We start from the raw sequence: 27246 nt of genomic DNA on the forward strand, positions 1-27246 counted from the left end.
AATTATGTCTATATATACGTTGCATCCCTTCTCTCCCATCCTCCCCCTCTTGTTATTGTATTTAAATATGTTATGTCATGGCATGTAGACAAAAGGTGTGGAGACACATCCCAGCGGGGATGTTTACGGAGGGATAATAAGAAAAAAAGTTGCGCTAATAAACTGTGAGGAGAAAAATGAACGCCACAAATAAAAATAAATGACTATTAACACAGTGATATTGAATATACCAATATACCAAACATGTGAGCACATGAAATAATACTACACAGTAAAGTGAAGTGAAATGCACAACTAAAATCCAAAAAAAAGTCCATAAATGAAAAATAATAAAAAAGTTTTTCTCCCAAAGTGACAGGTGAAAAAATTCCTCTGTTGAAGTAAATGACGTGCATAGATGAAACCTCCACCTTCAGAAAAATACTGCTGCTTACCAGATGGTGTTGGTCCCTTATTACAGGGGACCACACTGGGCAGACGGCTGTAACCCCAGCCCGGGATCTCACAGGCAGGCACTAGATGACATCACATCCAAAAGAGTCCTCTCCATAGATCTCAGCAGGATGGTATGTTTACCATAAAAGACACAAGATACTCCACATAGCATAAAACCCTTTTACATTTATTAAGTTTAAAAAGGCCAGATGAACACTTACAAGTCAGCAGATATAAGTCAGCAAAAAGAAAAAGCCGGCCGGCTCCAGAACAGCCCGTGTCTTCCGGGACTAGACGTATAGCGGTGACGTCAGGACGTGGCTCCTCCTCCCTACGTCATTTCGTCACTACAGGACGTGGTCACGGGATACGGGCGGTGCCTGGTTCAGACGAGACATCTTGGGTGCCATCCCACTTAAGGGAAAATACTAAGGGCAACTAAGAAGTTCTACCTCATGTCCATAATAGACACGGTAAAAAATGCAGTGGTAATAAGTGATCAAACATAAAACCAAAACTAAAAATTAGATGTCTAGAAAACATCAAATATGAGAAATACTATTACAAAAACCTAATAAAAAATTATAAAAAATGTATTAAATATAAAAAATGAATTTTAAAATTACATATAATGTAATGCACATCGCTGAACAGAACAGTTATACTCAGCGGTCCCTGTGGTTCTTAGCCCAAATAAGTGGGCTCAATAAATCTGGACCATTAATTAAATGGCTAATACATACATCCTAACACCTAAATAACTGTCAGGACGCATCGCCATCATCCACAGCGGTCATTTCAGAATATTTAAAAACAAAATTGCCGTCTCTCTCTGAAATGAAAGGGCGCCCTCTAAGTGAACAAAAAAGTAGTATCACTAACAAATACGACCTTTTAACATAATCTACAAAATCAACAGACAATATAACTCATTCGGAACATCCTGAGGCCCACACAAATTCAGCAAAAGTCCTAAATCAAATATAGGGAAATGCTCTATCAAAATCAAACTTACAGTAAATTTAAATGGCTAGGAATTATCGATGAAAGAATTAACATCTACATCGATGTTGAGGCCAAAGGGGGTATAAGTCTTCAGCTTATGAACCAAGCCATCTCCAATCGTGAGATGCTTCTAACAAGAACGCTGCCCCTCCAATGAGGCCTGAATTTGTCAATTCCCAAAAAGATAGTACCTGTGGGGTCCCTACCATGAAAGGTAAGGTAATGTTTCGATACAGAGTGCTTGGTGAATCCTCTCCTGATATTATTAATATGCTCATTTAATCGCACCTGCAGGGGTCTTTTAGTCCGGCCCACATACTGCAGGCCACATGGGCACTGCAGCATATAGACGACCCCAGAGGAGGAGCAGGTGATAAAGGGCTCAATGGTGAAAGATTTTTGGGTACAGGTGGAGGTAAAATTTACAGACCTTCTACTCCTGCACTGGTTAATAGAACAAACCTGACACCTCCTGCATTGGTAGTACCCGGTTAGTTCTGAAAAGAAAGTGGACCTAGAAAAGGGAGGGTCAAAGATGTTGGGTGCCACTTTATCTTTAAGTGACGGTGCCCCCCTAAAAACCACTTGAGGTTTGTCTGGTAAAATAGATGTCAACACCCTATCATTTTAGAGGATATACCAATACTTATTGATAATGTGTTTGACTCTAGAGTGTTGACAGGTGAAATCAGTAACAAAGGGACAGCGATAAGGAGCATCAACTGGACCCTCAGCTCGCACAGTGAGTAAATCTTTGCGGTCCACTTTAACCACTTGATCCAAGGTACTAGCAATAAGATCAGAAGAATATCCCTTAGCTACAAACCTCTGGGTTAAGATCTGTGCCTGAGTCTGAAAAGTGGCAACATCAGTGCAATTACGTTTTAATCTGAGAAACTGGCTCTTAGGCACAGATCTAAGCCATGAAGCGTGGTGACAGCTATCATGGGGGATAAAAGCGTTCCTATCCGTCGGTTTAAAGTATGTGGAGGTGATGAATTCATTACTACGTATGGAGATAGTAAGGTCTAAAAAATGTATCTGCTCAGAGCTAGCCTCATAATTCAGCTGGATACCTCTATCATTGCCATTAAGAAAACGCATATAATCAGATAGGTCAGAATCAGTACCATCCCACAGGAGGAGGATGTCGTCTATGTACCGAACCCACAAGGCCAGCTGGGGCCTTGGCTGGGCATAGACGACATCCTCCTCCCACCTGGCCATGAATAGATTCGCCAGGCTGGGGGCATACTTAGCCCCCATTGCAACCTCTTTATCCTGGCGGTAATAGTTCCCGTCGAACCAAAAAAATTATGAGTGGCTGCAAATTCCAATAGCAACATGATAAATCCAATTTGCTCGTCAGGGAAATTGGATGACTGGTTAAGATGTGCCAAAACAGCTTCCAGAACCAACTGATGGGGAATTATTGTATATAAGGAAGTGACATCAGCTGTCACCAATATAGTCCCTTCCTTTGGTGTAAGATTGGAGAGAAGATTAATGACATCCCGGGTGTCCTTAATATAGGACCTCATTGAACGCACTAAGGGCTGTAAATAAAAGTCTATGTATTTGCCCACCCGGGACATGATGGAATCATCCCACTAACTATGGGACGTCCCGGGGGGCAAACAAGACTTTTATGTATCTTAGGCAAATAATATATTATTGGTATCCTGGGTGCCCTAGGAATCAAAAAAGCACTTTCTTTTTTGTTCAGGATACCAAGACTAGAGCCCCTAGTGACCAAACCCTCAAGTTCAGTTTTATAAAGATCGTTGGGATTAGAAGGCAATCGGGTATAAGTGGCATTATCACCCAGAATGCGACACATTTCATGCATATAGTCATCCTTGTTAAGGATGACTATCCCACCCCCTTTATCCGCAGAGCAGATGACCAGTTGTTTGTTTGCACAAAGAGATTCTATGCCCAACTGAATGTCCTTTTTATTTTTTACAAACTTCACGTTCATGTCATGTAAGTCCTTCAAGGCCAAATCCCTGAAAACTTTTAATGAAGGGGATAGATGGCCAGGAGGGTTAAACAAAGATGCGTTGGATAAGCCCGAGTGTGAGAAACCACTCGATGTCCTAGAGGGGTTGATGGGGTTCGAAACCAAATACCTTTGAATACTGAGTTTGTGAACAAATTTATGGATGTCCATGTAAGTTTGAAATTTATTGATATTGCGGGGTGGGGCGAATTTTAGACCTTTATCCAGCACCCTAACTTCAGAATCGGTCAGGGTCTGGGAGCACAGGTTAAAATACCTGTGCCATCTACGTCCTTGGTCTTTTTGGACTTAATGCGCTTCCCCCCTCTAGTTCCTCTCTTAGTTCTACCAACCTTTTTGTACCCTGGTTGGGTCTGGTAAAATTCCAATTCTGGTGTCCAGGGTCTTGCAAATTGCTTGTCCCAACATACCCAGCATGGTTAGGTGCATATTGGCCACCAGAATTCCCAATATCATCCCTTATTCCAGGAGATGATTGGTAGAAGCCTTCCTCAGGGCCATGTGTATCTCCCAACGGTAGAAAGCTATTCTGAAGGGGTACATTAAAACCTGTGGTATAATCTCCCTTTATAATGCACTACATGCTGGTCACCGTAAGTGTTGGAGTGAACATAACCAGGACCCCGAAGATGGGATGGGATGGGTGCACGATGGTCAGAATAACCAACTCGTGAGTGGCCACTATTAAGATAGCCATTATTCGTGTTAGATACAGAGCCCCGCCCCCGAAGGGGGGGTGGGCTCCGCATCCAACCTCTTCCGCGACCCCGCTGAGAGCCACGGTATGGTGAACCATGCTTATAGGGCTGTGGAGGTAAAGGCCCATCATAGGGTTGATTCCCACCCTGGCCAGAATTACTGTGGTGAGGATATGGGACGGGAAAACGCTTCCCGTTCGTCCTCTGAGGTAGTGGCTGTGCCCCTGCTAAATTAGAACAAACCTGCTGGGGCGGCACCACATTGTGAATGGCATTACTCTCAGGGCCTCCCTGACTAGCAATCATAGCCTGATTGATTCCACATGGAGCAGTATCCATAGACTGGATAGCCTCACCCGCCTGTTCAGCAAGTAATTTCTTTTGCCATTCAAACACCATGTGCGATTCGTAATCTGCTATGTGCCTATTATACTTCTTCCTTTTCTTCCTTTTTTGTCCTCTATCCTCCTTTTCCAAAAGTTTAAGTAGATATTTTGATCTGTCAAAATATTCCTCTCCAGATTGAAAAGGAGTAAGTTTATCTTTGATCTGCTTGATCTCGTCATCTAGTCTGGTCAATTTACTAGCCTTCCTTTCGAGCAGAAATCTCAGGAGGCTGATACCCGCTTCATTAAAATGCCTGTACCAGCCTTCTAAATTCTAACATTCTCTCCTTTTTGGGGGCCCAAATCCCACCTAAGGCTACGGGGTACCATGTGCTTCTTAACATAAGTCTCGAGGAAAGCGACATCCCATTGGGTGTGGATTTTGGAGACAACCAAGTTTTTAAGTCTTACGAATAACCCGCCAATGTCGCTGTCCCCATTCTTGAAGGGTTCAAAGACACCATCAATATTGACCACCCTTCTGGCTCTGAACTCAAAAATATCCATAACTGGAATGGGGGTGATTACAACCACACTCAGTGTAAACAAACAGACAGCTAAGTTAGCAGCAATAAAAAAAGTATAAGAACATACTAAATGTAAAGAAAAAATACTGCTCTAACACTCTAAGTAAAAAAATGTAAGTAGCTGCGACTAAAATGTTATACAACACAAACCAGGATAATAAGAAAAAAAGTTGCGCTAATAAACTGTGATGAGAAAAATGAATGCCACAAATAAAAATAAATGAATATAAACACAGTGATATTGAATATAACAATATACCAAACATGTGAGCACATGAAATAATACTACACAGTAAACTGAAGTGAAATGCACAACTAAAATCCAAAAAAAATGTCCATAAATGAAAAATAATAAAAAAGTTTTTCTCCCAAAGTGACAGGTGAAAAAATTCCTCTGTTGAAGTGAATGACGTGCATAGATGAAACCTCCACCTTCAGAAAAATACTGCCGCTTACCAGATGGTGTTGGTCCCTTATTACAGGGGACCACACTGGGCAGACGGCTGTAACCCCAGCCCGGGATCTCACAGGCAGGCACTAGATGACATCACGTCCAAAAGAGTCCTCTCCATAGATCTCAGCAGGATGGTATGTTTACCATAAAAGACACAAGATACTCCACATAGCATAAACCCTTTAACATTTATTAAGTTTAAAAAGGCCAGATGAACACTTACAAGTCAGCAGATATAAGTCAGCAAAAAGAAAAAGCCTGCTGGCTCCAGAACAGCCCGTGTCTTCCAGGACTAGACGTATAGCGGTGACTTCAGGACGTGGCTCCTCCTCCCTACGTCATTTCGTCACTACAGGATGTGGTCACGGGATACGGGCGGCGTCCTGACGCACCGCTTAAATACAAAAGAAACCCCGCCTGGTTCAGACGAGACATCTTGGGCGCCATCCCACTTAAGGGAAAAAACTAAGGGCAACTAAGAACTTCTACCTCATGTCCATAATAGACACGGTAAAAAATGCGATGGTAATAAGTGATCAAACATAAAACCAAAACTAAAAATGAGATGTCTAGAAAACATCAAATATGAGAAATACTATTACAAAAACCTAATTAAAAATTATAAAAAAATGTATTAAATATAAAAAATGAATTTTAAAATTACATATAATGTAATGCACATCGCTGAACAGAACAGTTATACTCAGCGGTCCCTGTGGTTCTTAGCCCAAATAAGTGGGCTCAATAAATCTGGACCATTAATTAAATGGCTAATACATACATCCTAACACCTAAATAACTGTCAGGACGCATGTTAAAAGGAAGTATTCGTTAGTGGTACTACTTTTTTGTTCACTTAGAGGGCGCCCTTTCATTTCAGGGAGAGACGGCAATTTTGTTTTTAAATATTCTGAAATGACCACTCTGAATGATGGCGATGCGTCCTGACAGTTATTTAGGTGTTAGGATGTATGTATTAGCCATTTAATTAATGGTCCAGATTTATTGAGCCAACTTATTTGGGCTAAGAACCACAGGGACCGCTGAGTATAACTGTTCTGTTCAGCGATGTGCATTACATTATATGTAATTTTAAAATTCATTTTTTATATTTAATAAATTTTTTATAATTTTTTATTAGGTTTTTGTAATAGTATTTCTCATATTTGATGTTTTCTAGACATCTAATTTTTAGTTTTGGTTTTATGTTTGATCACTTATTACCATCGCATTTTTTACCGTGTCTATTATGGACATGAGGTAGAAGTTCTTAGTTGCCCTTAGTTTTTTCATTTAAGTGGGATGGCGCCCAAGATGTCTCGTCTGAACCAGGCGGGGTTTCTTTTGTATTTAAGCGGTGCATCAGGACGCCGCCCGTATCCCGTGACCACATCCTGTAGTGACGAAACGACGTAGGGAGGAGGAGCCACGTCCTGAAGTCACCGCTACACGTCTAGTCCCGGAAAACACGGGCTGTTCTGGAGCCGGCAGGCTTTTTCTTTTTGCTGACTTATATCTGCTGACTTGTAAGTATCATCTGGCCTTTTTAAACTTAATAAATGTAAAAGGGTTTATGCTATGTGGAGTATCTTGTGTCTTTTATGGTAAACATACCATCCTGCTGAGATCTATGGAGAGGACTCTGTTGGACGTGATGTCATCTAGTGCCTGCCTGTGAGATCCCGGGCTGGGGTTACAGCCGTCTGCCCAGTGCGGTCCCCTGTAATAAGGGACCAACACCATCTGGTAAGCTGCAGTATTTTTCTGAAGGTGGAGGTTTCATCTATGCACGTCATTCACTTCAACAAAGGAATTTTTTCACCTGTCACTTTGGGAGAAAAACTTTTTTATTATTTTTCATTTATGGACATTTTTTTTGGATTTTAGTTGTGCATTTCACTTCAGTTTACTGTGTAGTATTATTTCATGTGCTCACATGTTTGGTATATTGGTATATTCAATATCACTGTGTTAATATTCATTTATTTTTATTTGTGGCATTCATTTTTCTCATCACAGTTTATTAGCGCGACTTTTTTTCTTATTATCCTGGTTTGTGTTGTATAACATTTTAGTCGCAGCTACTTACATTTTTTTACTTATAGTGTTAGCGCAGTATTTTTTCTTTACATGTTTAAGGAGGGGCTGCCTGCTTATCATAATGTCTTTATGTGTTTCAACTATAGTTTCTATTTGAATGTACAAATGTTGATTTTCCATTGGTTCTTCCTTGTCCCCTACCCCCTCTATGACAAGTCTAAGGGGAGTGTCCCTAACTGTGTTTAAAAGTGTATGTTTTGTACTTAATAAACAGTTTATGCTCTGCATGTTTAACCCTCAACATCTGTGTGGTTTGCCTCGTGATTGGGAGGGGGGGTTAAGAGCTGGTTAGGGCGAATCTGCCAGCTGTAGGTGCGTTTGGAGAACAGGAGACACAGGTCTGGCAGAATTGCCAATCCGGGGTATCCGGGATCCATCACAGCAGGATTTTGCTTCCTCATATCAGAGCCTCCAGCAAGGAGAAAAGTGGGCAATAGAGCAAGGCGTCACCATATCTGACTACAAATGTTATTCATCTAGCAGTCAAAGGCAAAAGTTCCTTGGAGATCACACTACACATACACAGTTTTGAGGCTGTATGGACAACAGTAGCTAGGTACTCTCCCATAAGAAGCGTATTGCAGTTTTTCAGCAGAACTTCCAGGCAACAGGTACTGTTTTGCACAATTAACGTTTCTAAAATGTTCCAATAACATAGAAAATATCCACTTATGGAGTTCAATTTCACATTAAGTACTTAGCTTGGAACAAGTATACATTTTAAAGAAAACGTCACTAATGAAACATATACAGAGGTAAACATATGTAAGATAATGCAGGCTTGGTTAAAAATGACGGATACAGATAGCATATTAACTAGACAGCAGGGAGAAGTGACACTAAGTGCATTGGATTGAGACACTAATGCCCTGTATACATGGTCGGATTTTCTGTCGGAAAAAGTGCGATCGGATTGTGTTGTTGGAAATTCCGATCGTGTGTGGGCTCTATCGGACTTTTTCCATCGGAATTTCCGACACACAGAGTTTGAGAGCAGGCTATAAAATTTTCCGCCAACAAAATCCGATTGGCTAAATTCCGATCATGTGTACACAAATCTGATGCACAAAGTGCCATGCATGCTCAGAGTAAATTAAGAAACGAAAGCTATTGGCTACTGCCCCCTTTATAGGCCCGACGTATGTGTTTTACGTCATCGCGTTCAGAACGATCGGATTTTCCGACAACTTTGTGCGACCCTGTGTATGCAAGACAAGTTTGAGCCAACATCCGTCTGAAAAAATCCATGGATTTTGTTGTCGGAATGTCCGATCAATGCCCGATCGTGTGTGCAGGGCATAACACTATAGAAGCAAGTGCTCATATTTAATGTCAGAGGTTTACAACCACTTTAAAGTACATCTAAAGCCAAAATATTGTTTTTAGCTTTGAATAAGCAACTCCAACAATAAATGGCTAATGCTATTCAACTGTGATAAGTCCATTTGATTCAAGCTGAACCCAGCAAAAATGATCTTATTTGCAAAATCCTAGCCTCTTCATCAGATTATACTGTATATTCCTTCATGCATTACAGGTATGTGCTAATCATTGTACAGGGGAGGAGGCTTCACTTGGCTAAATGTTTGACAGCACAGTTGCCTGTACAAATAGCCAATCTCTTTGCAAAAAAGCAAAAGGTAAAAGGGACAAGATGTCACCATTGTACAGCATCAAGGAGACTACAATGGATTGTAAGCTCTAACGAGCAGGGCCCTCTGATTCCTATTGTATTATATTGTATTGTATTTGTACTGTCTACCCTCAAGTTGTAAACCTTTGCATAAACTGTCTGTGCTATATAAATCCTGCATAAAAATAATAATAATAGATTCAAGAACTTCTTTACTTTACTTTACTAGGACTCCCAGAAGATCATCTGACGGGGTTTTAGGAATGTGGAGGCCTACTTTAGTACAAAAATGTCTGAAAAAATGTAAATCCTTTAGATGGTATCTTGAATGCAATATACAGGGAAATGGGAAATGGTAGTGACATAAATACACACACACACACACACACATTGAACTGGATGGACAATCTTACTAACTATGTAACACAAGGGAAATTATTTTTCACTGGGAAGTACCTTTAATTTACAATACTAAAATTATATTTTCCTATCTCTACTTGATCATTTGACACAGCTATGAATTGCTACCAAGTATAGAAATTCTCACAAATATTCAGTGATAAAATTCTACTTACTTTAAGTCCAGGAGGTCCTTTTTCCCCAGGAGGACAAACACAGGGAGCAGGTGTTGAGCCAACATCACTTGGACCATTTAAACACTGGGAAGAGAGTGAGGAAAAATATATTTCCAAATGAATATTTCAGCTTTTTCAGGTTTCATATTTTAAAATTATTGTACTTGGTTCTTTTATGAAATTTTCCTATTTTTGTCAGTATTTAAATATAATCTGAAATTGTTACTCTGCATGACTACTCTTGCGTTGCACAGAAATCATACTGAAAAGCAGTAATAATGGACTTCTTACATGTTCAGGCAATGCTAACAACTATAACACACAAACCATCTTACAAATTATATTGGTTTACCACTGCAAACAATAAAAAATGCTGTGTTTGATAAATAATAGAAAAATAATGAGAAACTTAATATTGGATCATTTTGGAAACAAATAAAAGTTACTTCCTTACTTCATATTCCATTGAAGTGTCCTGTGAATCTCAGCACTTTCTAACACTTCATTTAGGAGAGACAGAGAGATTTTTCCAAGCTCTTAATAATCTTTTAGGCTCATTGGCAAACTGTACATGAGCACTCCTAAAAAGCTTACTTTCCCTCTATTTAGTTGTAATAATCAACAATCTCACTTTAAAATTACGGACAAGCTTGGAGAGGGGTAAGCTGTCCACTCTCAGCTTGAAGAAGTAATATAAAAAGAAGACTTATAAAAACAATATAGAACTCCTAGGCAGATTCCTTAATGTTGTTATTACCCGTTTGGAGATTGCAGGTTGACTAAAGGGGAATGTGGAACAGCATTTTGGACTATAGCCATGTTAATGAAGGACATGCTTAAAGTACTATCATAATCACACTGATTAAAATCTCTCACATGACTTGTGACATCTTAATGACTGCAAATGATCCTATAAGAGGATATGTCCACATTGTGAACCAATAGAAGGGCATTGGGGCTGTTAGTCTGCCATTGTATTGTGGTCCTAAATCTAGGACATACAAAAAACATAATAAAATGAAGGGGATATCAGATTATCCAAGGAAGACCAAAATTCTTTTTGGAACCATATTTAAGGAATTTGATCTAGAGTTTGCACACCCATCATAGAACATTGTCTGACTACTCCATCTCATGGTATCCACATATCATATCTTAGTAATCTACAGATAAACTTGTTTAGACACTCAACTGACTCAAGTTATTAACAAAATTACTCAGTACACAATAGGTATGTATCCCTTTATATGGGAGTTTTAAAATCTAATAATAAGGTTGCTCTTCGACATTATTTTGCTGGTAAGTCCACTATTATTTCAAGCAACAGCAAAATATTGTTGAAGCTTCATAAATACCAATAATATTAATATTGATAATTCTAGTAGCTGTGCAAAGATGTCAAGAAATCTATATTAAAAGTAGCTGTGCAAAAATTTCAAGAAATTGTCATTAAAAAGCATTTTCCAAAAATCTTAAATGGCCAATCTGTACAAGGAATGCTCGTAATTTAGAGGATTTGGATTTGTACAGCTTCCCGACATGCAATCACACTGCACTGGTCCCAAGTGGATTAGTACAGACAGAACTGTAAGGAAGAAGTACATTATATCACTCTAATGTCATAAGACATTCTTCTGTATATGGCTAACTATAACAACACATTCATGAAAACTAAACATTTGACTCTGTAGCCAATGAAAAATGCCAACAATGGGTTACATTGACTGAAGATAAATCCATTTTCCTGCAGTATGATCTGACCCTGTATTTGCACCCATCTTTGCTGGAAACAAGCTATTCCTGACCACCACTAGAAGGTGTGTTTGGAGAAGGGAAATGTGTCCTGGACAAAATGAGTAACCCATCTCCCAGAAGCAGATTATTGAGTACACATCATGATGTATTCAGAGCAAGGGGGCTGCAGGGAACATTGCTACAGAGATAATTGCATAGCCTTTACTGAATTGCATTCATATGCTTCCAGATGTGTGCTTCCTGACACAGAAAGCCATGTAACTTAAATTTTCAAATCTCATTGGGCTCAGCTGAAAATAACTGTCAAAGGACCTTTATTCTAGTTTGCTAACACAATAAATTGAACCTGACATGTGTATGTAACTGAAATGTATCATGTCTGGAAATGCAGTCTGCATACAAGAATTGATGCACATCTGCACTCATACCACACCAGATGATGATATGCATCTGTAGAAATGCATCCAATAATTCATGTGCAATGACTCAAAAAGAAATTTGGATACATTTCAGCAAGTTTGTTCCTTGATAAAAGGGTGTTAGTAGAACACGATAATATGAATATATTGAGGGCAGCAAATAAAGCCTTTAAATGCTTTTTTTTAACCATTACCTGTAATGTTTCTGTCCTTTCAAAGTCAAGTAAAAAACATTACCATATTACCTTGTTACTGCCTGAAGTAAGAAACAACATACCTCCCCATTCTGCAACAGAGAGAAGCAACAAAACATTATTGTATATAAAGTATATATATATATATATATATATATTACTATTTTACACTTTATTGCTGAATAATCTGTTAACTGAAACAGTGAAAAAATACATAAAACAAGAGCAAATGTAAGAAGAACCATAACAGAACAGCAAGTTAAAAAGTTAAATTGCTAATGTGCGGGAGAAGGCCCCGCCCTCCCAGCACACAGAAGGTGATTGACAACCACTGTTTTGCATGTTCTTTATGAGACTGTGTGGATGGATGTGTGTCCATTCCCTCCACTCAGGTCTCAGATTATACTCAGCTGTCCTCTCTATGCTGTGCAGTGTGTGATGTTAAATCCCCACTCTGCCTTATGGAGCTGAGAAAAAGCCTTTGATATGTGTGCTTTAGGAGACTATAGAGGAGAGAGGGCTGCAGATAAACAGATATACCTTATGTAGGATAATTTGCTTATTCTGTTTATCACCTGAGGCCAGTCACTATACTTTACAATCACTGTAAAGGGTCATATCACAAAGGTATTTAGGCCAGAAAATAATTGTTAGCTCCAGTACATATCAGAGCAACTCAAGGAAATGTGCTGTTAATACTATCCTTAAAAAATGTAAACAATGTAAAAGTTTACATGATTTACCTTACATCCCAACTTTATATAATTCTTTGAAGCCAGGATTATTCAGACAAATTTACTTAATTATTTTAAAGAATAAGTTCACCTTTGGGAACATGATACATGTTCAACCCATTTTTAGCATGTAGCATGCTCTCACTCCTGCAGCCGCTGCCCACTCCACTGCCTCTAGTGACAGCTTGCCTGAGGATCTTCTTCCCCGATCGCTGTCTCTATTTAAAAAAAAGTGGCCGAGTGGGGCTCCACCCAGCTGCATCATTCATTCACAGAGTTCTGTGAATAGGAAACTACAAGTATTGTCAGGTGTCTACTTGTAGTTCTCAATTAACTAGCATGTGCTGTTGAGTGCTCATTGTCTCTTCCTGTTAGTGTGTATCTACCTGCCCATATAAAGTACGAGCAGACAGATACACTGACAAGTCTGCAAGAGCCCTCTATGGCACCCACGATCTGCTGATCGTGGGTGCAATTCTTTACAAGCCCTAAGTAAAAAAATAATAAATGCACATTTTTTACCTGCAAAAGTATGTGCATTTATTATTATTATAATTTTTTTTTTTAAAGGTGAATTTATCCTTTAAGGTAAATCTCCAGTTATTACTGTATGTAATCTCATTTATTCTTCCATGTTATCATTGTAAACAAAGTAACCAATAGTTCAATTAGCTGCTACACCAAAATTGCTTAAAGCGGAGTTCCACCCAAAAATGGAACTTCCGCTTTAAGTGCTGGTGACCCCCTAACATGCCACATTTGGCATTTCATTTTTTTGGGGGGGAGCGGGTACCCAGTTTTTACAGGCACCCAGATCCCACTTCCTTCCCTGGCGCAGTGGCGCCAGAAGAAAGATCTCTTCTCCCCTCTCCCTCCCTGCAATCTTCTAGGACACGTCACAGGTCCCAGTAGATTGCCCGGCCATTTACAGCGCGCAGCGCGGCTCGCATATGTGCAGTGCGTGCCCAGCTATGAAGCCACAGCAGGGCTCCCACAGTTAGAATTCCGGCGCCGCTGAGAGGAGGGAAAGAGGAGCGAGGCTTCGTGTGCCCGCATCGCTGGACAGTCTGATTATTAAAAGTCAGCAGCTACAAAACTTTTAAATGGGTGGAACTCCGCTTTAAGCCTCTTGATAGTAAGAATGTAGCGCTTGTACATGCAATAAATATATGACCAAATGTGATAAGAATGTGATAACACAAAGTCATGTAACATATACTGTGACACAATAATCCAAAAAAGTCCAGCAATATAACATACTAATATAAAAATAAAGTCCCAAAACATTCAGAAGCATTAGAAGAACAAACCAAATGTAACATACATTCCATTTTTTTTGTAAAAAAGGGATGAGCCAACAGTTTGATCCGAACCTAGATTCGGACCAAACTTTGGATTTTCTGGCATTTGGATGAACACCCAAATGTTTGCCTGTTCACCCCTTTTCAGCCACAGTCAAGCATCATATACAGTAGAAGGCAGTATTTCGACCACTTCGATGTATTACAGCCTCTTGTTATCAATGGTTCCTAAGGAAGTAGGCGTCACTCATTGGCTTCCATGGCCAGGAATCCCAAGCCATGTAAGCAAAGGACTGGGGATCGCAGTGACATCAAACATAGTCACTGAGGTTGAAAATATAGTGGTTCACAGTAAAAAAAAAAATTAAAAAAATAAAGCAAACCACTAGTGCCTGATGTAAAGCGAGTTTGCTGGTGGCTTTTATTTTGACTCGAGTTCTATTTATGTGAACACTGGTAGTCTGGACTACAGCAAAAATGACCTTTCATGTATATATTTAGAAAATCATGCCCTAGCTTTAAAACGATATAGAAACAGTAAAAGAAAAGATTCTACTTAAAATATAAAAATATCTTACTCATATTAATACTATGCAGTAAATTGAATCAGAACATCATGTTTCTATGTTTCTGACATGTAGGCAAACATAATAAAATTGCAGGTTAAAAATAATTTGCTGGTTAGAATACAGATGCATCAAAAGATCATAATATTTTGTTTAAAGCCAACTGTATCTGGACAAATTTGGAAGCTAATCTTCTATTCTATAAGTCATTTTGTTGTATATAGGCTTTCATATTATGTCTCCAGGGCATGCACCCTGCTTCTAAAGGATGAACATAAAGATGGATGTTATGCATTTTTATATCAATATAAAATGTAAACATGCTCTTACAATTCCAGGAATCTCACAAGCTGTCTCACGTTTGTTCTGTTCGGGATCACAATATATTCTCAGCTTTTGAAGTGTAAACTGTAAAACACAAAAATGACAATGAATATTAAAATTTTGTTTTTAAATGTAAAAATAGTAGAGAAATCACTGTCAGTGGTAGATGAGCAATAGGGATGGGCCGAACATCCCCCAATTTGGTTCGCACCAGAACACTGCGAACAGGCAAAAAGTTCTAGAGAACATGCAAACCGTAGTAAAAAATCTAAAGTGCTAATTTTAAAGGCTTATATGCAAGTTATTGCCATAAAAAGTGTATGGGGACCTGGGTACTGCCCCAGGGGACATGTATCAATGCAAAAAAATAATGCTTAACCACATGCCGCATGCCGATTTACATCAGCAGGCAAAAGGGTGTACCCATACGTCCCTTTGAAATTCCCGCCTAGCGGGCATGCGCACGCCGTCGGGAGCGCACCCGCTGCGTGCCGCAGAAGCGTGCCTGCGGGTCCCACAAACTTGATGTTCGGCAGCGGCCCGCGTTTGCGGTTAGGAGAGGCAGAACGGGGAGATGCCTAGGTAAACAAGGCATTTCCCTGTTCTGCCTAGCAACATGGCAGGGATCTACTGCTCCCTGTCATCGGGAGCAGTGATCTCTGTCATGTTGTCTTGAGCCCATCCCATCCACAGTTAGAACACACTGAGGGAACACACTTAAACCCTTAATCGCCCACTAGTGTTTAACCCCTTCCCTGCCAGTGACATTTATACAGTAATCAGTGGCTATTTTTAGCTCTGATTACTGTATAAATGTCAATGGTCCCAAAATAGTGTCAAAAGTGTCCGATCTGTCTGCCGCAACATCGTAGTCATGATACAAATCGCAGATCGCCTCCATTACTAGTAAAAAAAATAATAATAATAAATGCCATAAAGCTATCCTCTATTTTGTAGATGCTATAACTTTTGTGCAAACCAATCAATATACACTTATATTGATCCATACCAGACCCCTATCTGAGCACGCAGCCCGGCAGGTCAAGAGGGAGAAGACAGCGTGGAGAGGGAGAGGAACCATGAGGGAGAAGAAATCGGAAGAGATGTTGCATCTGATTTAATGAATTACTTAAAAAACCTGTGTAGTGTTTTTATTTCTTAACACTTTTTTGGAGTGAATGGGTAGGGGTACAATGTACCCCATACTCATTCACCTAGGGTGGGGGGCCAGGATCTGGGGGCCCACTTGTTAAAGGGGACTTCCAGATTCCGATAAGCCCCCGCCTGCAGACCCTGACAACCACTGGGCTAGGGTTGTCGGGAAGAGGCCCTTGTCCTCATCAACCTGGGGACAAGGTGCTTTGGGGTGGGGGGGCGCAAAAGCACCCCCTGCCCTGAAGCACCCACCCCCCATGTTGAGGGCATGTGGCCTGGTATGGTCCAGGAGGGGGGGTGCTCGCTCACCCCCCCCTTTCCTGACCTTCCGGGCTGCGTGCTTGGATAAGGGTCTGGTATGGATCTTGGGGAACCCCCACGCCTTTTTTTGAGCATGGGGGAATTCTATTTAAGATCCATACCAGACCTAAGGGTCTGGTATCATCTTAGGGGGGAACCTCATGCAGAAATATTTTTTTACATTTTTGCGGGGTTCCCCTTCAAGATTCTCAGCACACAAGTCGCACTGCAAGTCGGATCATCTTGATCCAACTTCTGGTGCGACTTCTTTTCAAATCAATGGGCTCCCATAGGGAACCATTGATTTTGAATAGAGGTAGAGAAACGCCAGACGAGGCTTAACGATGTGTATACAGCGTTAAGTCTTGTAAAACCACGTTTAACACCTTTTAACGCGTCTGGCATTTTTACAGCTCTAGCGCTGGAGCCTTAGAACCCGCTGATCCTGTTTTTTTTTTTGAAGCCTAAAAACGCCAATGCCTGTTATAGCTCAAAAATGAGGCCTTAGTGCTCATGTTCTAGGCACAGGTTTACTTTAAATAATAATTAACAACCAGTAAATAATAGTTACTGGTAAAAATAAGGACATTGATAATACAGAAATAATATGGAGCTAGGGAGTCAGAGGGTGGCTACTATCTTCAGTTGATTGAAACTGCTCCTCAGTCAGACAACTTTTCTCATTGCAGACTTTCTTTTCATTCACTTCAATGGGCTGACCTATGCTCGTTTGATGGCCAAAATCTCCTGCTTTTTTTGGACCACAAGCTTGGTGCAATTTTTGTATGCAATTCTGCCGTGCAAAAATTACAGCAGAATTACATCACATTTGAGGTGCCATGAACAATATTGGCACCCAAATGTGAAATCATGGATTCCAAATAACCTAATGTGAACAGAACCTAAATGCTCAGAGTAGAAGCTATGCCTTGACCTCTTTACCAAACATTTATATGAGTTCCTTACAATAAACTCCATTGAAGTATTTCAAAGTAAGTGGTATTTTTAAATCAACTACAAACAAAGGACCTATTCTTTGAGTGGGCAGTGTGCACAAGAGAGGAGTGTGGAGGGTACGACAGCTGGCGCTATGTACAGTAGAGGAGTCTTTAAAAGTGGGCAGTATGTACAGGAGAGGATTGTGGCGGAGTATGACAGCAGGCACTATGTACAGGAGAGAAGTGTATGACTGTGAAAAGTATGTACAGGAGAGGAGTGTGGGAGTATGACAGCGGGAAGTATGTACAAGAGAGGAGTGTGGAGGGTATGAAAGTGAGCAGTATGTACAGGAGAGGCGTGTGGAGGGTATGACAGTTAGCAGTATGTACAGGAGAGGAGTGTGGAGGGTATGACAGTGAGCAGTATGTACAGGAGAGGAGTGTGGAGGTTATGACAGTGATCAGTATGTAAAGGAGAGGAGTGTGAGGGGGTAGGACAGTGAGCGGTATGTACAGGAGAGGAGTGTGGTGCATATGACAGTGGGCAGTATGTACAGGAGATGAGTGTGGTGGGCATGACAGTGGGCACTATGCATTATGTACAGAAGAGAAGTGTATGACAGTGGATAGTATGTACAGGAGAGGATTGTGGGGGTATGGCAGTGGGCAGTCTGTACAAGAGAAGAGTGTGGAGGGTATGACAGTGGGCAGTATGTACAGGAGAGGAGTATGGAGGGTAAGACAGCGGACACTATGTACAGGAGAGGAGTGTGGAGGGTATGACAGCAGACAATATGTACAGGAGAGGAGTGTGGGGGGATGACAGTGGGCAGTATGCACAGGAGAGGATTGTGGGGGGTATGACAGTGGGCACTATGTACAGGAGAGAAGTGTATGACAGTGAGAAGTATGTTCAGGAGAGGAGTGTGGAGGGTATGACAGCGGGAAGTATGTACAGGAGAGAAATGTATGACAATGAGCAGGTTGTACAGGAGAGGAGTGTGGAGGGTATGACAGTGGGCAGTATGTACAGAAGAGGAGTGTGGGGGGTATGACAGTGGGAAGTATGTACAGGAGAGGAGTGTGGAGGGTATGACAGTGAGCAGTATGTACAGGAGAGGAGTGTGAAGAGTATGACAGTGGGCGGTATGTACAGGAGAGAAGTGTGGTGGGTATGACAGTGGACAGTATGTACAGGAGAGAAGTGTGGATGGTATGAGTGTGGGCAGTGTGCACAGGAGAGGAGTGTGGAAGGTATGACAGCCGGCACTATGTACAGTAGAGGAGTCTATAAAAGTGGGCAGTATGTACAGCAGAGCAGTGTGGAGGGTCTGATACTGAGCAGTAAGTACAGGAGATGAATGTGGAGGGTAAGACAGTGGGCAGTATGTACAGGAGAGGAGTGTGGAGGTTATGATAGCAGGCAATATGTACAGGAGAGGATTATGGGGGGTATGACAGTGGGAAGTATGTACAGGAGAGAAATGTATGACAGTGAACAGGTTGTACAGGAGAGGAGTGTGGGGGGGTATGACAGTGGGCAGTATGTACAGGAGAGAAGTGTGAAGGGTATGACAGTGAGCAGTATGTACAGGAGAGGAGTGTGGTGGGTATGACAGTGGGCAGTATGTACAGGAGAGTAGTGTGGCGGGTATGACAATGGGCAGTATGTTGATAAGAAATATGTAAAGAATTACAAGTGATATCAACATTTGCCTTGTTCCTTATATGCTTTTTTCTAGCTAAAATGACTTATTGTTTATGCAATCTGCTTAGTTCCAACCAACACCTACAACAATATTTAAAGAACTAGCAAAAGTTTACCATAATAGGAAATATTGTGTAAAGACACGCTGGTTTTTGACATATAAAGCTGGCGATGCACCATGAGTCACCGATGTGCCTTAGCCAATGGTAGCTTGCCAAATACTGTTATAAAATGACATGTGTAAAAGGGTTCCTGTGTGACTCTGCTGAAATTCCTTGCTGTGAACAGAGCTCACCCCTGTGTATCGATACATTTGTAATAAATCTGTCTTCTAATCAACATGACCGGAGTTGACTGATCAGTGAGAGAATCGAATTTTACCGACATCATGGTCCTTTCGAGCCGGAAGTAAGGATTAGGTGGTGGATCGAACGGTTCCGTCCAAAATATCAGTGAGTATCAGACTACCTCTTGCCGAGACCTAGGCCCTCCCACTCAAGTTAAGTGGTAAAAAGAGGCTGGTCGGTTCCGGGATCCACACCTGACTTCTACTCCTGGACTTCTGATCCAGTCCTCCGAGTCTGTGAAAGGTAAGACAGATTTTTTTTCTTTTCTCTTCTTTTCTTTTCTTTTCTCTTCTACTTGAGGTGATTTGGGTTTTTATTGAGTATTCCGGCACTGTAAGTTGATTATAAAAGACCTAGGTGACACAGGGGCCGAAGACAGCGGCACTTGAGGACGTTGCCTATGGTAAATAGACGTAGCCCGCTGTCCGAGACAGATTAAAAAAATTTAAGGTACCGAAAGATGATAGATGATTGATAATTGTTGTGAATAGTGACTACAAGTAATTTGGATAGATTACAGAGAGTCACAGTGGCCATTTAAGGTTTTTTTTCTAACTGAGTGGTGGTTGGGACAAAAAGGAAGTGAATGTACGAGCAGGAATCAATCTAACTTGATCAGAAACACTTCCCCCATAGATCGATTGTTTTTCTCTTTTTCTCTCGAGAGTAACATTTCCTGCACTGTTCCTTTTGCTGCATTTGTTAAATCATGAGACTAACTCTCACTCTTTCCTCCTCATGTTTAACATAACTGCTAACTTGATATTTTTGCTTTACTGTGATCCAAGGGTTTCTAGTCTGGTGGTTTACAGGTTGATAAAAGGCCTGCTTTATGATCTGTCTGGCTGCAAACTTGTTGTTACAAAAAAAAAAAACTGGACTCACTCACTCTCTCCCCCCCCCCCACGGACACCTAAGTGCACTTCCTCTTTTGTGTGAGTGTGTTTAGAAAAAAAAAAATCTGATCAGAACGTTAAGAATACTGTTTGTTTTGACCAACTGTACTTTGTAGTAAATAAGGCAAAGGTATAAGTTGTTTTATATGTATGTGTGTGTGTATGTGTATATGTATGTGTGTGTGTATGTGTATATGTATATGTGTGTGTATATATATATATATATATATATATATATATATATATATATATATATGTTATTTCCTGTTTGGAGAGTTTAGACTTTGTTTGCTGTTTTATATAGATTCTGGCAAAGTTCAAGAGTAGAATTACCAGTCTTATATTCTAAACTCAAGGAAAAAAAATAGAGACATGGGGAATAGTTTCCCCATTAGAAGGAGATAAGAAATGTATGCATAGCAAATAACCAAAATCTGTTAAATATTGTGCTAAGTGAGAAAGGAAGTTGGGATTCAATGGTAAACTTACTGTGAAAAGGTGTCAGGAGTTGGTGGATAAGCTTAAATTGTTAGGACCCAAAGATAGAAAAAAAAAGAAGAAGTAAAAGATTAGAAATGGCGGAATACTGGTTTGAGCACGTTAGAATTAGAGTAGAAGGAAGGAGAACAAAAGAGAAATGCCAAGCCCAAATGCCCCTAGTGGACAAAGAGGCAGACAAAACGGTCAGCCCCTAACTATGACTGTTTTTAAACCATGGACTGAGAGTGACATGCAGAAGGCTACCGAGCATATTAAACATCCTAAGTTTGGGGCCCCAGAAATCATTGAAAATATAGAAGGTCTGAGGAACAGTTATAGGCTAAACGGGGTCGAAGTGGAAAGGGCCTTAAGGAGGGTTCTAGGATCAGATGGGGCATCAGTAAAGGGAAATTGGGACTCCTGTGTAGTCACAGTGCCCCCTCAACAAAGAGGGGAACCACTGGCCCTTGATAGCAAAGATTTGACAGACAGATTGACTGCCTTCTATCAGAGATGCAATCTCCGATGGGTATAACGAACTGACTGGCAAAAGATTAATATGACTGTAAAGGAAAACAAGGAAAGTGTCAGCGATTATCTAAATAAACTACGAGAAGTTTTTAAAGCGTTCTCTGGGCTCCCCAAAGCTGAGGATGTGAAAAGTGCATATCAACAACAGCTAAAGATAGCTTTTGTTAATGGATTAAAACAGGATCATAAGGGTTATATTGTTAAAAACTTGGTTACTTACTGAACTGCATCAGTTTTAGATGTTTGCAATATGTTAATCATTCTGAGAAGTATTTGAAAGTGATGGAAAAAATGTGAAAGTAAAGGTTTTTGTGCAAGGTGATGAAGGAGATACCCCCTTAAGAAGGAAGTAGAGAAGGGTATAGCCCCTGCAATACCCCTCTTTTTCCTGTTAAGAAGGCTCCGCCTTCCACAGGCTGGAGAATATTACAGGATTTACAAGCTGTTAACCAGGCAGTTATACCAAGGGCATAAGGTAAATAAAACTAAACTCCAGTTGTGGCAACAGCAGGTGAAATACTTAGGGTATAATATCTCAAAAGAAGGTCGACACCTGGATGAGGAGAGAATTTGAGCCCTCCACCAGGTGCCGAAGCCAGAAACAAAGAAACAAATGATGTCTTTTTTGGGCATGACAAATTTTTGTAGAGCTTGGATTTCTGGCTATTCAATACTGACCACGCCCCTTTGGTCCATACATTTGAGCCCAGCACGACACCTTTACTGTATGACAATACTTTTGACACAACCTCACTTAACAATACAGAGATGTACTACATTAAACCCATCCACACTAATACCACTTCCAACTGATGGTCATAAACATGACTGTACTGCTGCCATCGCTGAAAAGGTACTGCCACGGAGTTATTGGAAAGATGTACCGTTATCTAACCCTAACATGACACTTTTTGTTGATGGCTCCAGTACAAAAAATCCAGATGGCACAAGTGTAACTGGATATGCAGAAGTGACACATGACAGAACAGGAAACCATAGTGATAGATCATACAGTCCTTACTGATATACAGCAGAATATATCCCCTGGGGAGAAACAAAAGGTTGCACAATAATAGATAACATCTACACATCACCGGAAGGAAAGCTGGTATTGCCAAAATCCTTATTTAGGTATGCAGCAGTATTGACACATGGAGTAACTCATGTGTCAAACAGGGGGATGACTGAGGTGTTAAATAAGGTATGTACAGCCTATGGTTTCACAAACTACTAAAAAAAACTTTTTGTTCTCAATACATTATATGTGCAAGACACAATGCTCAGGGAGGCATAAGACCACAGAAAGGGAAGTTCCCCACACCACAATATCCATTCCAACACATTTGCATGGATTTTATTGAATTAGACAAATGTGAAAAGGAAGAAATATTGTTTGGAAATCATTGATGCATTGACCACATGGGTAGAGATATTCCCCACAGGAAGTGCTGACGCCTTAACAGTATCCAAAGCCTTACTAAAAGATATCATTTCACAATTTGGGATACCAGAGAAGATTTATAGCGATAATGGTCCACATTTTGTAAATCAGACTATAAAACACCTAACAGAAGTGATGGGTATAGAAGTAAAAGAACGACTGTGCATACCACCCTCAGTCAGCAGGGCTCGTAGAAAGACATAATGGGATATTAAAGAGCAAGCTAAAAAAGGCTATGGAAGAGACAGGGAAAAATTGGATGTACTGTCTCCCACTAGCTATTTTAAGCATGCACATCACCCTCACTAAAGAGGGGCTGAGTCAATTTGAAATGATGTATGGTAGACCTTATAAAATACCTTTATTACCAAATGAAACCCACACAGAGGAAGGGGAGAGAACCTTAGCAGAATACATGTCAAGGTTATTAAAACAGAAACAAATTAACCAAGAGTGTTCCATTCCAGAAGGAGAGCCCATAGGAGAAGACAAAGTACAAATCGGGTGCTCATCAAGGTGATCAAAAAGAAGCATTGGCACTCCCCTAAGTGGGACGGGCCATATCAAGTACTCCTTACTAGTCCCACTGCAGTAAGAATTGCTGAAAGGTCTATCTGGATTCACCAATCCCACTATAAAAAGGTAAATATAGACAGAGTAGGGACAGAGAGACTGAAGGAGGGGGAAAGTCCAACTACAAAGGGAGGCAGATAAAAGGTCTGCTTGTCTCAACCTTGGTGAAGAAAAGGCCCTATCTAGGCCCCCCTCACTTCAGATAGGTTGATAGGGATTTTGTTCCTCGTGGGAGTATTGGTGACTCTAGGAGAGGCCTCTATACGGGGAGGTAGGAGACACGGGAAGATAGTGGAACCAATCAATTGGGAAGAGACAGGAAGAGCATTGAACCTCACCTTTGTTGAAGGAACCACCAGTACTATACAGGTGGATTTCTACCAGATGACAGATTGTGGAGATAAGGTAGAACCAAGTAAGCTGACCTGGGCAGATAAATACGTGTGCTACCTGGCTGGAACTACCAGGTGTACTATTTGGGATTCAGTCATGTGGATAACTGCAGCAGGATTGGGGATATGAGATCCCAGCAGCAGGAGATTTAAAGAATAGATTAACCATAACTAAAGCGGCCCACTCTCCCTGTACAGAATCAAAGAATTGCAATATATTATTGATTTCCCTGAAGGACCCAAAACTAGAAGATCAGAGGTTATACCGTTTAGGAGCTTGGATATCAGGAACTGACCCTTTGGGAAAATTCTTTCTTGAAGTCAAACCAAAGAATGAGACAAACAAGAAGAAAGAATTAGATAATGAGGACAGACTTAAAGTAGAGGTATTAGGACCCACAGTGAGATTCACCAATCTCACAGTGGAAGAAGCTAACACATTAGAAACAGGATACCAGGATAAGAATGAATGGCTTAAATGGTTAATCTATACTGCTAACATCCTAAAAAAAAAAAAAAAAAGAGAACTGCTTGGTCTGTGCAGTGGCCAGACCCCAGCTGGCTACAGTGCTTTTTCCCCTAAACAATATAGATCCAGATGGGTTAGGGTGTATGCTAAAGCTATATCAAGAAACATACAAACCTGACACCAACACTCCCTGTCACACGTTAAGTTTGTTGTTTCCCCAGGTTCAGAGACCTCAGATACCCCCTGCTGTCACGGCATACCCTGACAACTTTACTTGTTTTGCACTTCCGGGGAATGAGAGTGGCAAAGATTTGGGGTCTTTACCGGATGACTACTGCATGGAGAGGATTAACAGAATACTAAAGGGAGAGGGTGACAACTGGGTTGAGCACGACACCCAGAGGGCGGACATCTGGTGGTTATGCGGAGACAAGAGGCTCAGAGCGAGCATCCGAGCCAATTCCAGAGGGGATTGTGCCCTGGTACAGCTGGCAATGCCTCTGCGCTTACTGTCAGAGTCCCCTTGGAAGACGGGTCACCAGAGGAGCAGAAGGGACACCTCTCCTGCGGGGTCTTTTGACCCCCAGATCTATATAGATGAGATTGGGGTTCTGCGTGGGGTGCCGAGCGAGTTCAAAGTTAGGAATCAAGTGGCAGCTGGATTTGAGTCTCTTCTCTGGTGGGTGACAGTAAACAAAAAAAATGTTGTCTGGATTAACTATATATATATATTATAACCAACAAAGATTTGTAAACTACACCAGGGATGCAGTTAAGAGATTGACAGAGCAATTAGCCCCTACCTCTCTGACGGCATAGCAGAATAGGATGGCATTAGATATGGTCCTAGCAGAAAGAGGAGGGGTCTGTAAAATGTTTGGTGGTATGTGGTGCACCTTTTATTTCTAACATTACAGCTCCTGGAGGAACTGTGACTAGAGCCCTCGAAGGATTGACAGCTTTATCGAATGAATTAGCGGAAAACTCAGGTACTGATGATCCATTCACAAATTTGCTTGAAGGTTGGTTTGGGAAATGGACTGGACTTGCCAAGGTCAAGGTCTTGCTAAGGTCTGAAAAACCAGTTGTGGAACAGACCTGCATTGAAGTAATAAATTGAGGAAGCAAATATAGATATCAGAGGAGGGAATGATAAGAAATATGTAAAGAATTACAAGTGATATCAACATTTGCCTTGTTCCTTATATGCTTTTTTCTAGCTAAAATGGCGCTGACTTATTGTTTATGCAATCTGCTTAGTTCTGACCAACACCTACAACAATATTTAAAGAACTAGCAAAAGTTTACCATAATAGGAAATATTGTGTAAATACACGCTGGTTTTTGACAAATAAAGCTGACGATGCACCATGAGTCACCAGTGTGCCTTAGCCAATGGTAGCTTGCCAAATACTGTTATAAAATGACATGTGTAAAAGGGTTCCTGTGTGACTCTGCTGAAATTCCTTGCTGTGAACAGAGCTCACCCCTGTGTATCGATACATTTGTAATAAATCTGTCTTCTAATCAACATGACCGGAGTTGACTGATCAGTGAGAGAATGGAATTTTACTGACAATGTACAGGAGAGGAGTGTGGATGGTATGAGAGTGGGTAGTGTGTACAGGGGATTAGTGTGGAGGGTATGACAGCCGGCGCTATGTACAGTAGAGGAGTTTATAAAAGTGGGCAGTATGTACAGGAGAGGAGTGTGGAGGGTATGACAGCAGGTAATATGTACAGGAGAGGAGTGTGGAGGGTATGACAGTGGGCAGTATGTATAGGAGAGGAATGTGGAGGGTATGGCAGTGGGCACTATGTACAGGAAAGAAGTGTATGACAGTGGGTAGTGTGTATAGGAGAGGATTGTGGGGGGTATGACAGCAGGCACTATGTACAGGAGAGAAGTGTATGACGGTGAGCAGTTTGTACAGGTGAGGAGTGTGGGGGTATGACAGTGGGCAGTATGTACAGGAGAGGAGTGTAGAGGGTATGACAGCAGGCAATATGTACAGGAGAGGAATGTGGAGGGTATGAAAGTGGGCAGTATGTACAGGAGAGGAATGTGGAGGGTATGACAGTGGGCACTATGTACAGGAGAGAAGTTATGACAGTGGGTAGTATGTATAGGAGAGGATTGTGGGGGGGGGGTATGACAGCGGGCACTATGTACAGGAGAGAAGTGTATGACAGTGAGAAGTATGTACAGGAGAGGAGTGTGGAGGTTATGACAGTGGGCAGTATTTAAAGAAGAGGGATGTATGACAGTGAGCAGGTTGTACAGGAGAGGAGTGTGGGGGTATGACAGTGAGCAGTATGTACAGGAGAGGAGTGTGAAGAGTATGACAGTGGGCGGTATGTACAGGAGAGAAGTGTGGATGGTATGAGTGTGGGCAGTGTGCACAGGAGAGGAGTGTGGAAGGTATGACAGCCAGCGCTATGTACAGTAGAGGAGTCTATAAAAGTGGGCAGTATGTACAGCAGAGCAGTGTGGAGAGTCTGATACTGAGCAGTATGTACAGGAGATGAATGTGGAGGGTAAGACAGTGGGCAGTATGTACAGGAGAGGAGTCTGGAGGGTATGACAGCAGGCAATATGTACAGGAGAGGATTGTGGGGGGTATGACAGTGGGAAGTATGTACAGAAGAGAAATGTATGACAGTGAACAGGTTGTACAGGAGAGGAGTGTGGTGGGTATGACAGTGGACAGTATGTACAGGAGAGAAGTGTGGATGGTATGAGTGTGGGCAGTGTGCATAGGAGTGGAGTGTGGAAGGTATGACAGCCAGCACTATGTACAGTAGAGGAGTCTATAAAAGTGGGCAGTATGTACAGCAGAGCAGTGTGGAGGGTCTGATACTGAGCAGTATGTACAGGAGATGAATG

At 41.2% G+C, this 27246-nt stretch overlaps 1 protein-coding gene across 1 annotated transcript in view; it reads right to left on the bottom strand.

The window, feature by feature from the left end:
• Nucleotides 1-27246, bottom strand: part of LOC141140001 (uncharacterized) — a 407741-nt gene that overhangs the window by 169429 nt on the left and 211066 nt on the right. The window contains exons 7-9 of the mRNA XM_073626689.1: nt 15136-15213; nt 12288-12296; nt 9837-9920 (exon numbers count right to left, since the gene is read on the bottom strand). Coding sequence (XP_073482790.1) covers nt 9837-9920; nt 12288-12296; nt 15136-15213 — 171 coding nt within the window. The remainder of the gene's footprint in view (nt 1-9836; nt 9921-12287; nt 12297-15135; nt 15214-27246) is intronic.

Source organism: Aquarana catesbeiana, linkage group LG04 (assembly GCF_042186555.1).
Source record: "Aquarana catesbeiana isolate 2022-GZ linkage group LG04, ASM4218655v1, whole genome shotgun sequence".
Classification (NCBI taxonomy): domain Eukaryota; kingdom Metazoa; phylum Chordata; class Amphibia; order Anura; family Ranidae; genus Aquarana; species Aquarana catesbeiana.